Source organism: Sander lucioperca, chromosome 10 (assembly GCF_008315115.2).
Source record: "Sander lucioperca isolate FBNREF2018 chromosome 10, SLUC_FBN_1.2, whole genome shotgun sequence".
NCBI classification, from domain to species: domain Eukaryota; kingdom Metazoa; phylum Chordata; class Actinopteri; order Perciformes; family Percidae; genus Sander; species Sander lucioperca.
The window spans coordinates 14,627,132-14,643,734 of NC_050182.1; the positions used below are offsets into that span (position 1 = coordinate 14,627,132).

General features: G+C 39.6%; 2 protein-coding genes across 3 annotated transcripts in view; one reads left to right on the plus strand and one right to left on the minus strand.

Moving 5' to 3' along the window:
- tnfb (tumor necrosis factor b (TNF superfamily, member 2)) overlaps window positions 1-799 on the plus strand; it is a 2,057-nt gene extending 1,258 nt beyond the window's left edge. Inside the window, exon 4 of the mRNA XM_031313322.2 lies at window positions 1-799. This exon is cut by the window's left edge and continues 151 nt beyond it. Within this exon, the coding sequence (XP_031169182.1) occupies window positions 1-304 (304 nt within the window). The 3' untranslated portion in view covers window positions 305-799.
- Window positions 800-2,069: 1,270 nt separating this feature from the next.
- Window positions 2,070-16,603, minus strand: part of gabbr1a (gamma-aminobutyric acid (GABA) B receptor, 1a) — a 65,250-nt gene continuing 50,716 nt past the window's right edge. For both annotated transcript variants that reach the window (XM_031313297.2, XM_036005860.1), the window contains exons 17-24: window positions 14,339-14,471; window positions 12,735-12,851; window positions 11,184-11,294; window positions 9,241-9,334; window positions 7,756-7,883; window positions 5,796-5,924; window positions 4,900-5,043; window positions 2,070-4,166 (exon numbers count right to left, since the gene is read on the minus strand). In XM_031313297.2, coding sequence (XP_031169157.1) covers window positions 3,882-4,166; window positions 4,900-5,043; window positions 5,796-5,924; window positions 7,756-7,883; window positions 9,241-9,334; window positions 11,184-11,294; window positions 12,735-12,851; window positions 14,339-14,471 — 1,141 coding nt within the window. In that variant the 3' untranslated portion in view covers window positions 2,070-3,881. The remainder of the gene's footprint in view (window positions 4,167-4,899; window positions 5,044-5,795; window positions 5,925-7,755; window positions 7,884-9,240; window positions 9,335-11,183; window positions 11,295-12,734; window positions 12,852-14,338; window positions 14,472-16,603) is intronic.

Genomic DNA, 16,603 nt, shown 5'->3' on the forward strand with positions numbered 1-16,603 from the left:
AGTGGCCTGCAGCGATGGTGACGAGGACGGAGCGGGAAAACACATCACACCTCTCAGCCACAGGATCTGGCGCCACTCCGACTCCATTGGCAGCAAAGCCTCTCTGATGAGCGCGGTGAGGTCGGTGTGCCAGAACACTGCTCAGGAGGACGGCTACAGTAACGGACAGGGCTGGTACAACGCCATTTATCTGGGTGCAGTGTTTCAGCTAAACAAAGGAGACCGACTGTGGACGGAAACCAACCAGCTATCAGAGCTGGAGACCGACGATGGCAGGACTTTCTTTGGTGTGTTTGCACTTTGAAATGACTCTTTGCTGTGATACTAACAGAGGCAATACAAAGCTCTGCACAGTGCCATCATTTTTTACTTTTTTTTTTAAACATAATGTATGTTTTTATTATTATTATTATTATTATTATTATTATTATTATTATTCATCTTCATGGTGATGCAGTAGTGTTTAAATCTCAATGGAGATAAAGCTTGTAGCCAAACAGGTGGTGCAGATTTTTTAAAAATACTATAAACTGTAACAGTTTGCAACATTATTTATGTTTTATTTATGCTGACCTGAGATTGTAGTAGGCTAGACTTTCTCTGCTGTATCAGATCTAGACAAAGCTCTTCACTGGAGAGTTTAGGTTCGAGGATTATGTAGAGAACTATTATCCCCTATTACAACCTGTATGTATGTATGTATGTATGTATTTATTTGTATTTATTTATGTTTATTTATATTTAAATCGTTGGGGTAGATGTTAAAAATTAAATTCATACAGTGTATGTGCACATAAATGTAATTAAAAAGCAAAGAAAAAAGTCACAAGTTTGTGTCACTACAAAGGATGAACTCATTTCATAGCTGAGATAACAAATAGAAAGTTGAGTTGGCAAACAGCTCCAGCAGCCAGCCAGGGCAGTAGCTCTCTCACACACACACACACACACACACACACACACACACACACACACACACACACACACACACACACACACACACACACACACACACACACACACACACACACACACACACACACACACTGCAGCTGGCTCGGCCTATTACATGGCCGACAAGTGGCTGTGAAATTTCTCCACAGGCTGCAAATACTTTCTTTGTTAGATCAGACAAAATGAGGGGAATTTCCTACTTTGTTGCGCTCTTGCCGAGTGCTGTGTCAGGTGGAGGCCCACAGAAGCCTCAGCCCAGAGCGGGTTTTCCCCAATCACACCCCCCACCTCCTCAAACCCCAATCCCACCACCACCACCCTCTCTCCCACACAAAACCTTCTTCTTCCTCCACACTACCCTTCCCTCTATTACCACATGCTTCATCTTCAGTCAGCTGGAAAGAAACATGACATGTGAGGGTGTGTGTGTGAGGGTGTGTGTGTGTGTGTGTGTGTGTGTGTGTGTGTGTGTGTGTGTGTGTGTGTGTGGGACAGCAGCACAGCTGGTTTTGTCATATTGTCATCATCTACAAACACACATTTTACAAATATTGAAAGCATTTGGGAGCCATTTGTCTACTTTAGTTTCTTTATATCCACAAACTTATTGTCCACTTATTGTCTCAGTAACAAGGTTCCTGTTGGCCTTCACAGCTGGTCATTGTGTTGAAAACAGCTTCCTGCTTTTGTTTAATGCAATCTTCTTCTGGGTGTAGTTTCTCTTTGACTCCCGCAGGCCAACCTGGAGAAAAATAATCAAGTTTCACTGATAAATACACTCTGACACAACTCTGACTGAGTTAATTGCTTCAAATGTCATTGTTGAGTCAGAGAAGCAATAAATAACTGGTGACATCTAGTGGATGATGTAATCATGCTTGGCTGTGTAATCCACAGGATACTGAGACTCTTTTGGGAGGTGTTTGAAAAAAGGTTCATGTTTCTAAAAAGATAAAATGCTGAAAAATTAATCGTGGAATTGTGGTTTTGTTTAACAAAAGGGATCTAGAGTTTCCTGAGCTGCTGAAAAATCCATTACATTTCTGATTTGTTCAACAGTGCAGAGTTTTGGAAATGAAATGTGAAAGGTATCACTGAAACACAAAAATACCCAATGAAAAAACAATTATTTTATTTATGGTACCCATATATTTGCATACACATACTCTGAAATATATTAACATTTAAGATCTTAGATATAGTGAATACAAATATCCACAAATCCATGTATATTGTCATATATGTGCAAGATAATAGAACATTTCCTAAATTATTTCCGCATTCATATGTTACACTATCTGATCCAGGTACTGCACAGTTAATAAATATGGCCTATTTCATTCATTGATGTCCTCCTCCATACCCTGAGCTAAATTGTATTAGGATAACGGCAACATAAAGTAGAATAACCATAGTTTGTTCAGTTTAAAGTGCACACTGACAAAATATTGTTTTACCTGCTGATAAAGCCATTCAGGTATCATTGCTTTATAAAATCTGGAAATAGCTCATGAATGAAATAGTACATCCAGATTAACTGCTGAATAAATACAGTATGTCACATTACTTTACGTATATCCTTCTTTGATACATTTACAATTTACCCAAAAGGCAAAATGGGAAAGAAAAATAGAAAAAAATCAGCATCCATCCAGATTGTCTGTTATGGGAAAACATAAGAGAAAACATCCTTTAAAAATAAAAAAAAAGGCTTACAAGAATGACATGTAACAGATTCACATGTATAAAAACTGTGCTTTCTCTGAATATTTACAGAAATTGCCATCGTAGAAGCCCCACATCTCACCGCACTGCTGCTGTAGAAATATACATTGGCTTTCATTTCCAGGAGGCAGAAAGTACAAACTATTTTTCTGGCAAGTTGGAAGTTGGAGTTTTCTCTAAAAGTGAGAATCAGCTGCAGTTACTATGGCTGCAGCAGTATTTGGCGATATCTGCAAAATACATAAGATGCAGGATGAGGGGTTTATTTGATGGCTACTACTGTACTATACAGCTAAATAGATATAACACAAATCTCAAAAAATACATTGTGAAACATTTTAAATGGCAAAACTATCAAAAATGTCCCTATACACAAGCAAACTGATCATTTTCTCCTGTATAATGGGTCTAATATTCAGCAAAGGACTGGATTTTCAAGATGCAGTGTTGTACTTGAATACACAGTCCTGACAACACACATCCATACATGCCAAGGCCCTTCTAAATTATGGCTATTTATTAATGCACATTATCACTTTTCAGTGAAACGAGTGTTCCACACAGTCGATCTCTTTAGAGGAAACATTGGAAACAACTGTACATCACTTTGTCCCTTTGTAAATTTCAGTTTTCACAACTCTCCTGAAAAAAAGTTAACAAATAATTCAACAACTCCATGACAAAACATATCAGATATTACAGAACAATATAAATCACTACTGTATGCGCTTGCCTACATAGTCAACAAACTCGAGAGACAAAAAGTGGAGACGATATAGCAAAGACACAAGCACGTTTCCTTTTAAGATCCTTGATGCGGTGCCTCCACAACAGAACGAGCTAACAAATGAGGGAGAGGAATGATTAAGATATCTATCTGTTCACTTGACCTTTTTAAAAGACCTTGAGTGCTGCTAGTCTGACCAGTCACAAGTTCCTCGTTGCTGGGTTGAACACAGTGTGATCAAAACTGTGAGGATGGGTGTTACCTGCGTGACTCTCCCAGAAGCTGCCAAGTGCAAAGCACTCCTGTGTACTTATTTGTGCTTCCACGCCATATTTTAAAACAGTTTCACTACACAGCTGTGCTTATCGCCGAAACAAGTGAAAGTCACAGTGTCTCATTGTGTTTTGTGTCCCCGGTTTGTGTGCATTCTGCAAGGGCCCCCCCCCCCCCCCTCCCCCCTCTCCCAGTGCCTCGCCTATTTATACAGCAATGGGATCTGGCTGTTGTGACAGTGGTTGCGGCTCATCTTGCTGTCAGCCGGGTAGAGGTTGGAGGAGTTGGAGAAGGAAGGCGGGAGGGCGTGATTGTCCGTGGTGGGGTTGGGGTAGCCGGGCGGGGGAAGCAGAGACTTGGGATCCGGCTGGGAGGAGGGCGGCGGGGTGTTGTGGTTCTGATTCTGGCCTGAGGAGGGTCGGCGGCGATTACGTAGAGCCTGTCGCTCAGCCAGCTGGTTGCGGAGTGCCGATACCCTCTCCTCTTTCTAAAGACACAACAAGAGGAGATTGTTGTAGAGCTGTAAAACTTTACTTTAACTTCAACCCCCCCATATTTAGCATTTAGAAGCATTTGTTAGCACTATTACTACTACTATTACTATTACTTGGTGGTCATTTCTCAAGCAAAAATGCCAAACCTAATGCTGGTTCTAACTTCTCAAATGTGAGGATTTCCGCCTTTTTCTGGCCAAATATGATAATAAATTAAGCAGGATTGGGACCTCACCCACTAAAAAGATTCATTTTTTTTCAGTGAATTTATGGAGCTGCACTTCCGCAATAACACTGAATAAAAAAGGGATGCTTCACAACCCTTTTCTATATCTGTCAGTGTGGAAGCAAACCATAGAAACGAGGCTACATTGTCATAGAAAACCTATAAAGAATAACATGCAATAAAAAAGCAAAAATAATAAAATGATGACATAAAGCCATGCCTCAGTTTATATGTCACAACATTGGGTGTTATTACTATACTCTATTTTCTCATATTATGCAGCATTCACAAGTAAATCACACACACACACACATACTTTTTTTAATCTCTATAATAAAAGCATAAACCTACATGAATGTGCAATACCTATATGTCCATGAATATATATACAGTTAATTGTGTGTGCTATAATTATGTAAATTGTGTGGCATTTGGACTTGCATGTTTAATAATAATAATGATATTAATGTGTATGTTTCTGTATAATGTAATGTTTTCACCTCCTGGATGATCTTTTGCAGCTCCCTGTTCTCTCTCTCCAGCTGCCGGGATTTCTCCTCGTCATTGTTGTTGGTGGACGAGCCGGTCTTCAGAGTGTCCTGCTGCTCCGACTGCCACTCGCCGCGGGTGATGAGACGCCGCATCTGGACCGCCACAGGAACAGGAAGTCAATAAAGAACAAAGGCCGAAGAGTACAGTGTGGCGTCTGAATAATGCATCTAATGAGAACAGCTCTTTCAGCCAAAAGCTCTCACACTTCTCTTAAACATGTTCATATGGTTTCTTATTTTGGTGACATCTTTGGTGCTTAGAGCTCACTGCTGTGTGGTTTGTTCACTGGGCTTCCAGAAACAGTGGTGATGATACTGTGATGGGTTTTTTTCCTTGGATTTTCTGTTAATGTGGTTTAAATTTCTGTAGGTGGCACTCTTTCCTCTGTCTGCACAGTCTGCAGCAGTGCTCATGTGCACTGCACAGCTCTTCTTCTGCAAATCATTGTAGCTGTTGCCAGACATTTAAAATGTCTTACTTTGTGTGTGCCAGGGGATTTTTTTTTCTTAAAACCAAATGTTTACAGGAGCTACACATCTAAAAGCTTGTTATATTAACTAACTAATGTCACAGATTATTACCATAATGGTGAAATCATAAACAGATTAAAGATTTGATCATTTAAGTAGCCTTCTTATTTGATGTAACAAATATTGCAATGCACTCAAACCTAAAAAAAGAACTATCAGACAGAACAAAGTTTCAGAAGTTTGTTATTGTCATGCACCATCTAGTACAGGCTGGACTTTCTCAACATGTTTTGACCTGCGGTTTTACTGCAATATGAGTGTATTTTTCAGTGTGCACAGCATTTTCCAAAGGTTTCAGTGACGTGTCAGGGCACCTTGGGTACGAAAAGCACGACCAGAGTGATGTAGGCAGAGAAGACGGCTGCTAGAGCGGCAAAGGCAAAGGAGGCATCCTGCTGCGAAGACAGGATCATGGTCACTGGAGCCGTGATCAGACACAACACCTGCAGGAACAGAGAGGAAGACAGAAAAAGAAACGGAAAGAAAGAGCAGTTAAAGAATAAAGGAGGAGGAAAAAGTAAGAGTGAAGTTTGAAGTGGAAGGAGGCAGGGGAGGTTAGAGGAGGGGAGGTGGAGAATAAAGTAGAGTTGGAGAGCGAGAGAATGAGAGGGTAGGAAAACACATCCATAAAAGCATTAGGCATCTGTTTATTATTCCAGGGAGGGCTCCCATGTGAAAACAGCATTAAAAAGTCATGACTGAAGTGGCAACAGCGCGCTGACAATCACCACATTGTCATCTCATCAGGGCCTGAGGCTCAAAGCTTAGCAAAGAGGAAGGAGGTCCCTTTATAGACACCATTAACTACTGTCATCATCATAAAACTGAAAAGTGTAAATCAGAACATAAAATAATCACATTAGACTAGTCTCACATTACGGAACTATGTGATGAATTGAGCATGCAAACGGCATTTAATGCTCTCATGAAACAACCATGAATGATAGATCAATGATAAATCCTCTCCTAGATGGAAAGATCAATCCATTTATTAATTACTTCAGTATAAGCTGAGTATTCTTCTTTTATTTATTAATAGGAATCGAGGCAAGGGCAGGAAAGTCTGGCAAAATGGTCGTTAAAAACAAAACAAACTGTTTGCCGGCTTTTGATCAAAGCAGGAAAAACTCCTCTGGCAGTTAAAGTGACAGAAACCACTTTTTTTTCAGACATTTTACATCAATTACAAAGTTACCCTGTGTCAAGAGTGTCAGGAAATGGCAGCGAGTATTTGTCTAAAGTGCTAAAGTGAACATAATGGCAGCTATTTCAGTGTAAAGTGCATCCTAGGTGCCTCCATTTAAGATGATTCACTTGCTTTTAACAAGAACTGAACAATGTTTATGACTGACGGCTGCATTTACCACTGTTATTTAGTGGCTAGGTGGTACATTTTTAAACAGATCCATACAAAGAACTGTGTGGATGCAATCTATAGCATCCACACACAAAGATAACACATAACCCAAACTGCACAGAAATGTCTTCCCATGTATCAGCAAAGTATGCTTGCGATGCAGCACGTTGCAAGTTTGTGATGCACCCTTTTGTATTTTATGATTTTATTTAACATTAATTTCACCATGAAGTCCCATTGAGAACATGTTTTCATTTTATAAAGGAGATCTGAGATGTAAATCATCACCACAGGCACCATAAGCATCAAAATGTATGATACATGACAGCAGCGTGTGCTGGCAGTATTATAATTTGGACAGAACTGTGTCCAGGGATCGGCATTTTAAAGAATAAAATCTCAAGACGTACTTGTGGAAAAGCTTGAATATATAAGCCTGTTTCTGTGTCTCATATTGCTCCAACCAATCATTATGCCAACATGTACTTTTCTGTATTTTTTACTTGATCATCAATCTGTAATGTTGAGGTCATTTTGAGAGGATAAGTTGTTATTTATATTCTTTCTACAATGGACTTTTTGTTGTATGACTATGAAAATCGAGGCAAAATGGTAAATCTAGAAACTTTGATTCTGACACCAAAACCTGAAAAAACAATACAACTGTTACACTCTATTGTAGCTGCACAGGAAGTATTTCAATGTGATGTTCTGTCATGTTTAGCCAGTTATCTACTCAAATAAGGAAAATACGGCAGAGGCATTAAGGGGGCATTAAGTTAAAAAAAATATATTAAAAAAAAGGTATTTATTGCCACTTTAAAGGTATTCAGCGCGCTACAGAATACTCTGAGCAAACAGCAGCACACAGAAACAGGAGTGTAGGTATGACGGTGTCGTTTCTTTTTTGGACTCACAGCCACGTTGTAAATAGCCATCCCCACGGCCCGATGGTCATTGATCTTTTCTGTGGAGACAGACTTGGTCTCGTAAGCCAGAAATATTCCCAGCAGCAGCAAGAGACCCTTGTAGCCATAAACCACACCTACAGAAAGAGGGAAACAGTGAGACAACATGCAAATTATAGAATATGATGTGTGTAATTCAATTCAATTCAACTTCATTCATCCACGAGGCAATTTAATTTTGGGGATAAGTAAAAACATACAAGAAACAGACATGTGCACAGATAGACAATATGCAACCAAGGCAATAATTGAAGGAACGCAGAGCCTACGTATACAGTATTGTACGGAACACAAATGGAGGCCAAATGTTTGTTTTTTCATTTTGAAAGACAAAAAAAACAAACAAAAAACTATAGTGTGTGTTTGGTTGTGTTGTCATTCTATACTTCAGCGTACAGTTTTAGCTTTTTATCTTTTAAATTGACAAAACATTTGGCCCCATTTGTCTTCACATACTGTGATTGTATAAACTGTAAAAACATTTACAGTAAAATATTAATTGGTCATAATCAAATTTAAACAGCAGAGCAACTCAAATCTTCAAACGAACACCTGTTAGCACAAACAGTGTTCACACCATTTAGCATTTTACACTTTAACACTTTGAAGCAATAAAGAATATGTTCCAAGATGTGGAGATAGATGCAGTCTTAGTGACATATTGAGACATCAAACAGAAAACCTGGAAGATGGCTTAAACAACCTTTGCTTCTAGTGTAGGTAACATTGTGAACAGCTCAATGTGGCCATTGAGTTACTCACTCAATGAGTAGAAAACCAAAAATGTAGATGCAATAGAAAGTAAAGTGCAGAAAGGTTGAATATACTGAAAGCCAGTTAGAGTGACAGAGAAAAGAGAATATACCAGTGAAAGAGAAACCGGGAAGAAAAGAGGATCTGTGACTGAGTAAGTTCGACACTTCTTCAGACTGTCCATTGTCTCTTTATACCGCCTGATATTAAAGCACCCTCTTTTCTTCTCCGAGAAAAGGAAATGCTATGGGGCAATGGCCCAGTTTGTGACCCACATTATTTGAATTTCAGCACCATTATACTTTCATAAGAGCTGCCACGCTAAGAAAGACAGCAGAGAGACAGACAGGGAGAGAGAGAGACTGCGTGGGCCAACAAAAAGAGAAGCACAGGGGGAGAAAATAGGAATCAAACGTAAGGCGGTAGGCGGGGGCTGAGGGAGGAAGCTGTGATATGAGGTCTGTTTAATTCAGAGTGAATGGTAGTGACGTGTGTGTGTGTGTGTGTGTGTGTGTGTGTGTGTGTGTGTATGTGTGTGTGTGTGTATATGTGTGTACGCATATGTTTCTGCACAATGTGTGTGTGACAAAAAACATATTCAAAATCAGAGCAGGGCAAAACATGATAAAGAGAAAGACTGAGATATGAGAGGGTAAAAAAAGAAAAAGAGAGGACGAGTACCGAGCCACGTGTTCATCTTCTCTGAGCTGCAGTGCTCCAGCAAGGGCTGAATCAGGACATCCAAATCTTCTTTAGGGGCTTCCTTAGTGAACTTCTACTCGCATGGCAGACAGAGAAAGAGGAATGGAAGGATAAAGAGATAGAGGGAAAGAGAGATAGAGAGGAAAGGGGAGATAATAAGAAATGATGAGACAGCAGCACTCTGGAGGATGAGGCAAAAAAGCACAGTCAGCACAAGCCCCAGTGACTGCGCGGTTGATCCCCTTGAGTAAATAGGTCCTTCCCGTGTGTCAGATGTAGATGACTGAATTTAATTAGTATCAGATAGCCAATACGCATGAAATAAAGCTATTTACATATAAGGTTTGACAGTAAAGTTAGTCATGTGCAGATTAGGGCTAACGATGGCAAACACAGTCTGCTCTTCCTACAGAGCTTGAATGCACTTAATGAGTGCAGTGATGCACATTACTGTCCCGGTTTTGTGTCTTATCCAGGTGTTGATCATATTCAAGATATGCTGTTTAAAGTTTAAACAGTGTAACAGTTTTAAGATTTGTGTGTCTTGATTCCTGAACATCTGAGCCACTCGTTTCTGATTGAATTACTTAAACAGTTGAATGAACCCAGTTTGGTTTGATCCATCATATTATTTGTTTAACGGAATAACTATAATGACCCACCTGCATATGTATCCCGCTTTTTATTTAGCTAGCATCCAGGTTTAAAAAACAAACAAACAGGATATGCTGTTTATATGTGTAATCCTCTAAAATTCTCCATCATAACCAGAATACTCGTGCACATGGAAACATGGGATCTCTCTCCACCAGCTCTTATCTTGGTTTTTAGCTGCTAAATGTTCATCTTGAGCTTCTTTTTTTGAAAACGACTGCATATGAAGGTTGATGGAAATAGCTCTGACTGAACCATACAGCACATGTACCAAACAATGAGCTAAAAGAGACCATTGAGACCTAAAAGACCATTGAGCAGGTTGATAAATGTATGTTTTTTTGCACTTCAGAGTGCTAAAAATGAACGAGTGAGTCCCTGGATTCAGTGTTGAAAATATTGATTAAAGCATGTTTAATGAAGTTAAGAATTTCATAGTCTATATACTTGACGTTCCACTTCCGGGATTGCTTCGTTGCCGACGGAAATCCTGCCGGATTTCACTCATTTAGGCCGGATATCCGTTGCCTTGGGCTTCCTTTGTGTTGGCATTTTAAACTCCGGTGGATTTATGAGGACTATGGTTAACTGCTCCTCAGATCTCTGCAGGATAAATCCAGACAGTTAGACTATCTGTCCTATCTGAGTTTTCTGTTGAACGACTAAAACAACTTTTGAACGTACATGTTCCACCAAAACAAGTTCCTTCCCAAGGCTATTTTGCAGTGGCACGGCGGCTTTTCCCGGTGCCTAGCACCGCCCAAGACGATTGTGATTGGTTTAAAGAAATGCCAATAAATCAGAGCGCGTTTTTCTCCTATCCTGGAATGCTGTGTGGACTATCCAGACCCTCCTCCGCAGCGCCGCGGTGGAGGAAGGTCTGGCAAAAAGAGACTAATAATTTCATGAGACCTTTAAAAGATACATGTTTAATTATGAGGCAGGGAATTCATTCACAATGTTTGCTTGGCTGCTAGATGAATGTTGATTTTTGTTTATAGTAAATGCTACAGGGCACCTTTAACAGCACTTATACTGCTTATACTATTGAACACAAATACATTTAAATATTCAGTACTGTGCTTTGCAATATCTGTCTGTGTTTCAGATTGTGCTCTTTGAGTGTAAGATGAATCAAAATGAAAGGACATTTCTACAAACGAGGCGTGGTGTCTCATTACTGCGTTATTGACTCGTGACGGCGGCTGCACGGTCTGTGCTAACGGGCGATGACACACAAATGATCTCATCTGTCTTTCATACTCTACCTCCACCGTAATGTGCAGAGGATCCACAATCTGCCAGATCATGAGTGACAGGAAGTCGATAGCCAGCAGCACTCCAACTGTTGCGTAGAGTTTCCATGGCTCCAAGTGTTGCTGTGTGAGCAAACAACACACAAACAAACACATACAGTCATCACTATCCAAGGGCATCACGAGCCAGTCCACAAACAAAGACAAACAACCAGGACAAATAATACAACAGGCGTCCTTGTAATTTCTGGATGACTGGGTGCGAATTGTCTTTCTGAGTGCGTGTCTCTGAAAGTGTTTTTATAAGTATATTTTAAGAGCAGCAGGAGTTTGTGTGTGTGTGTGTGTGTGTGTGTGTGTGTGTGTGTGTGTGTGTGTGTGTGTGTGTGTGTGTGTGTGTGTGTGTGTGTGTGCAGAGGCGACACACAGAGAGCTGCAGTAGCTATATTTGTGCTGCCACCTGAAATCATCATTTATACACACTGAGATGACACTGCTTTTGTGTGGACAGTTTCCAAAGCGGCCAATATTTTTTTTAACATAAGCTATAATGGAAGCAATACAGCCGTAACCGAAAAACAAGCCTGCCAAAATGAGCTCTCCTACTGCGACTCCCTACTCTTTCTTACCACACATCTTTTTTCATTCAACCACGCTGGCTTACTCCCAGCACCTCCAACATAGTAACAGCCATTCAAGCGTGCAATGACTAAAACTGAAAAATAAAATAAAGAAGAAAACACATTACACAGTCCTGGGCGCCTCTTCACTTGAGTTGCATGAAAAATTATTTGAAAAGTGCTCATTCTCTCCTCAATTTGTGAAAGTTTCTTTAAACTAATGCTCTCTAGCAAATTGCCCTTCAGTGGACATGAAGAGAGTTGAAAGTCAACCCGATTCGTTGTGCTTTGGCTCAAATAATAAACCCCCCTAAGGTTGGATTTCTGCATAGAACTTTAATACTCATCCATATTCATAAATATTCCATAAATGGCTTAATCTCTTATTCTTCTGATTAGGTCTTAGAAATTCCCACAACACATCGCAGAGTGGCAGTATCTTGCTGGCTCCAGGATACACTATCTTCAATAGGACACACAAACACACACACACACACACACACACACACACACACACACACACACACACACACACACACACACACACACACAAATACATACACAGTACACACCAGCATGCAAATAAAGCTGATGATGTGGGTATCAGGGGCCTGGTTATGTGTGCTCCAAATCTGCAAGCTTCTATGCCTAAATATTGCATGTGTGTTGGTGCATGTGCATGTGTAAAGTACAGTATCTATGTCAGTGTGTGTCCAACACCCTTATCCCTGCACTCTCGCTACAACCCCAGCATAGTGAATGATGCCGAGCTGGCCTCTTAGAAGCTTATGTTACTAGGAGGAAGCCTGCAAAGTTTTTAACTTCGCTTTTTTATCAGCGGGCGCCACACATGCTGCGTGGCCCAGCCTCCCTCTCCCATCCTTTCTCTGCTCTCCTGAGAGCACTGAGAGGCTTATCCCTCCCTCCCACTCTTCCTCCCTACCTTCTTCTTCTCCTTCTTTTCGTCCTTCTTTGTGAAGAGTGTGTGGACCCACCAGATCTTGGTGAACATGCTGCCATACGCCAGGCTGAAGCCGAGGCCCAGGAGCCACAGGCGGAACTGGAGGAGGAGAGAATTTTAAAATACCTTTATTCAAGGGTGTAGGTTTGGTTTCAGAAGTGGGGGCACAATGAAGAAAAAAACAAACACTTGTATATATTGTCTATCAATCTACTTTCTCTGTAAATAAGAATATAACTTAACTTTTATTTGTAGTTACAGTTACAGTAAATCAATCTAAATTATGATGACATTGCTAATTGTGTTTTCCATAATATGTATATAAATATATTTTGAATGCAGTATTCCTACTTTTCCTTGATAGAAATTATAATGTATGTGCATTTTTAATGCATAGAGCTCTGTGCTTTACTGCCTAAGTGATGTTTCATTCAAGCGTCTTTTTAAAGAGAATATTTGGTCATAAAAATATAGATTACATGAACATTTTCTTTATCCGAAAAACACGTAGAGGGGGTGGGAGTACTTTTTCAGGCCTGAATAGTGTCTGCAGGTATTCTTTTAATTTACTACGTAGATCCCTAACAACCTTATTTTTATCAACTCCTCTCTTTTCCCATTAGGACTTTAAGAGCTTTAACCTGAAACTGTAAAAGTGAGGGGCTGAAATAGAAGTGATAGAAGCCCTGGCCTTTATTTAACTACAACAAATAAAGAATAATAATAATAATAATAATAAATATATATATAAAACTATATATATATATCTCTCTCTCTATATATATATATATATATATATATATATATATATATATAGAGAGAGAGAGAGAGAGAGAGAGAGAGAGAGATAGATAGATTGATAGATAGACAGAGTAGGTGACGGTGGGGAAATGTAGAGATTGCAACAGAAAAAGAAAAAAAACTATCCAGAGTTGAAGGTCAGCAGAGGCAGAGTGCAAGAGAGAGGCAGAACAAAGCATGAGAGAGAATAACTGGACAGAGACAAAGAGCAGAGAAACTACAGAAATGGATTTCTCCCATTGGCTTCCACAACAAAAAGACTCAACATGGGCGACAGAGAAAGTACTCCCACTCCTCATTGGTGCTGGGATCCCATCGTCTGTGCTATTCTGGCACCCAGCAAATCATGTATGTGCCACTGAATACCAAAATACATTAAAATACTTGATGAATTATGTCAACGTTTGAACTTTCATCAGGTCATCCACTAAGGTTGCGTGATCATACCCCTGAAATTAGGTTTTGCAGGTGTCTACTTGCCACAGGCAGAACATCCAAACTGTCCAGGCCTCACAACAACACCTAAATGCGTGTTTGCTTAATGTCACAGTAGAGCAGGGCTTTACTAAAACTGACAGCTGAGTGAAATATTTGTGGCACAAAAAAATAGGTCCATCAAATCTGAGTTTAATTTCTTCTATACTTCTTTCAACACATTTTGTAAAAATGACTGTTTTGGTACAAACATCAAATCAGTTAAACCAAATATTTGCAGACAATAACCAGCCCTCCTCATCCTGCCCTCTGGCTCTTTTCCACCTCTGTCTGTCTCTTTCTCCTGTTACCTGGCAGACGACGGGGAACTGAGATCTGTGGACATGGTGACCATCAATCCCCAGCGGGAAAACTGCGGCCAGAGCCATCATGCAGCCCACCGCTGTCATGTTGTTCAAGTATGGCTGAGAGTTCTGGATGTAGCTGAAACAGTGAAGACATGAAGACAACAACAACAAAAAACTGGTAATTATCATTTCTACTTAAAAGTACAATTGCTGAATTTGAAGGTATACAGGTGTTAATTGTATTGGTGGCCTTTTTTTTTTCTGCGCTTCGAAATGTCATCGATTGCTGTTAATTGCTCTTATGTTGGTTTTTAATTCAAAATGTATCACTATTTCCTGGTTCAGGCAGCCTGGCCAACAAAAGACATCTCCTTTGATGATGGATGTGATAATCCTGTACACTGCGCTGTATGTGGAGGTACAGACAGGAGCTTACAAGATAATGACGAAATCAGTAACCATAAAGAGAAAACATAATTGTGTGTGATTTCTAGTGGTGGAAGAAGTATTCATATTTTTTACTTAAGTAAAACTACTAATAACCCACTCCAAGGTCCTGCATTCAAAACCTTACCTAGTGAAAATACATGTTTTATCATGCAAGTATTATCAGCAAAATGTACTTATCAGATTATTTATTAAGTATTTAAAGTAAAAGTACTAAAATGTTCCCTGTCAGTGTTTTTTTATTATATATGATGTTTCTGGGTTAATATTACTTATGCATTAATGTGTATGCTGCATTTCACTACTGTAGATGTTTAAGGTTGTGCTAATTTAACTCCTTTATATACTGTTAGTTTCATCTACGGCAACGCATCATATTCTATAAAAATCATATGTTTGTAGCGTTGCTGTCCTGTGAGAACCACGTATCTCATTTTGTCAGAAAAACAGATCTGTTTTCAGCTTTGTGACGATGCATTTTCCGGCTGATCGACGACGCTTATTCAAGAGTTTATTTATTTTAAAAAGTGGGATAATTTCCTAAACCCATGAAGGAACACTTCATCCGTCAGTTCATCACAAACCTTCAAATTCAAAATCACCAAATTTGGAGATACATGGTTTTCACTCGACATAAAGGGCATGACAAATCAAAAAATTACTAAAGCTGTCAGATAAATGTAGTGGAGTAAAAATACTCTACTGGTGATTTCTATCCAGTTGAGACAATGTGTTTCTATAAATGTTGTATAAAGACATTCTCAGGATAATAATCTCCAGATTTAAGATAATCTGCACTATACGATAACACCCACCCACCCAGCACAGCAGCTTTCCTCTGCCCATCAGCTTGAGCTCATTCTGCAGCAGTAGGTGTGATTTTATATTCTTTCATCCTGCTGACCTGTCCTTGTGTTGCCCCGAGGCTATGCTGCTTATTTACTGTACAAAACACACAAACACACACACACACACACACACACACACACACACATACATACACACACACACACACACACACACACACACACACTATTATGTATATAATATAATTTTCAGTGTGCTACAAGAGTTGCTTGAATCAAGGCTACTATTAAATAATAAAAAAATAGAGAATCAATCAATATATCTATCTATCTATCTATCTAAGACCGCACAGGAATTTTTCAAAGGTTTTTCCGTGGTTATATAACCTTTTTGCTGTATTTCCTCTGGCCTCTGCAACATTATCAGTCATTTGGAGTCGTATTTGTATTCACATGATAAATGTAAGTCCAATATTCACTCAACTTTTAGCTCTGTTTTTGGTCACCACCAACTCCCAGGACAAATATCTGTCTCGCTGGCTGCTAAATGCTCCACTACGCTCCACTATGTTTAACAGCTAGTTGCTAACTGTGTTTGTCTGCTGTTTGGTGCTGAGCAGGTAGTGCACAGTGCTACTGTTCTTTGAGAGCACTGAGAGTTAACAAAAAAGTAAATTTGCGGGTCGGACAGCTAAACAATTAACTGAAACTCACTATAAACCTCCTTAAATTTGAGGGGAGCTGCAGATTCCAGCGGTAATTCTCTATAGGTTCATCACTACAAGCACCTCCTTTCACCTTGTCATTTCATAGATAAAAATATTGATTATAACCGCTTTAAACAGTGACACCGTGTTTCTAAAGGATTGTGATTGCGTTGCGATGTATTTTTGTCTCCTAACAAGGCAGTTGGTGGCAAAATCGTTTTGTGAAAACTGCTTACTGAAAAAACTTTATTTGATCTGACTCATAGTGTTTTGACAGCTGAGATCAGCCCTCGGTGAAACTGTAAGAA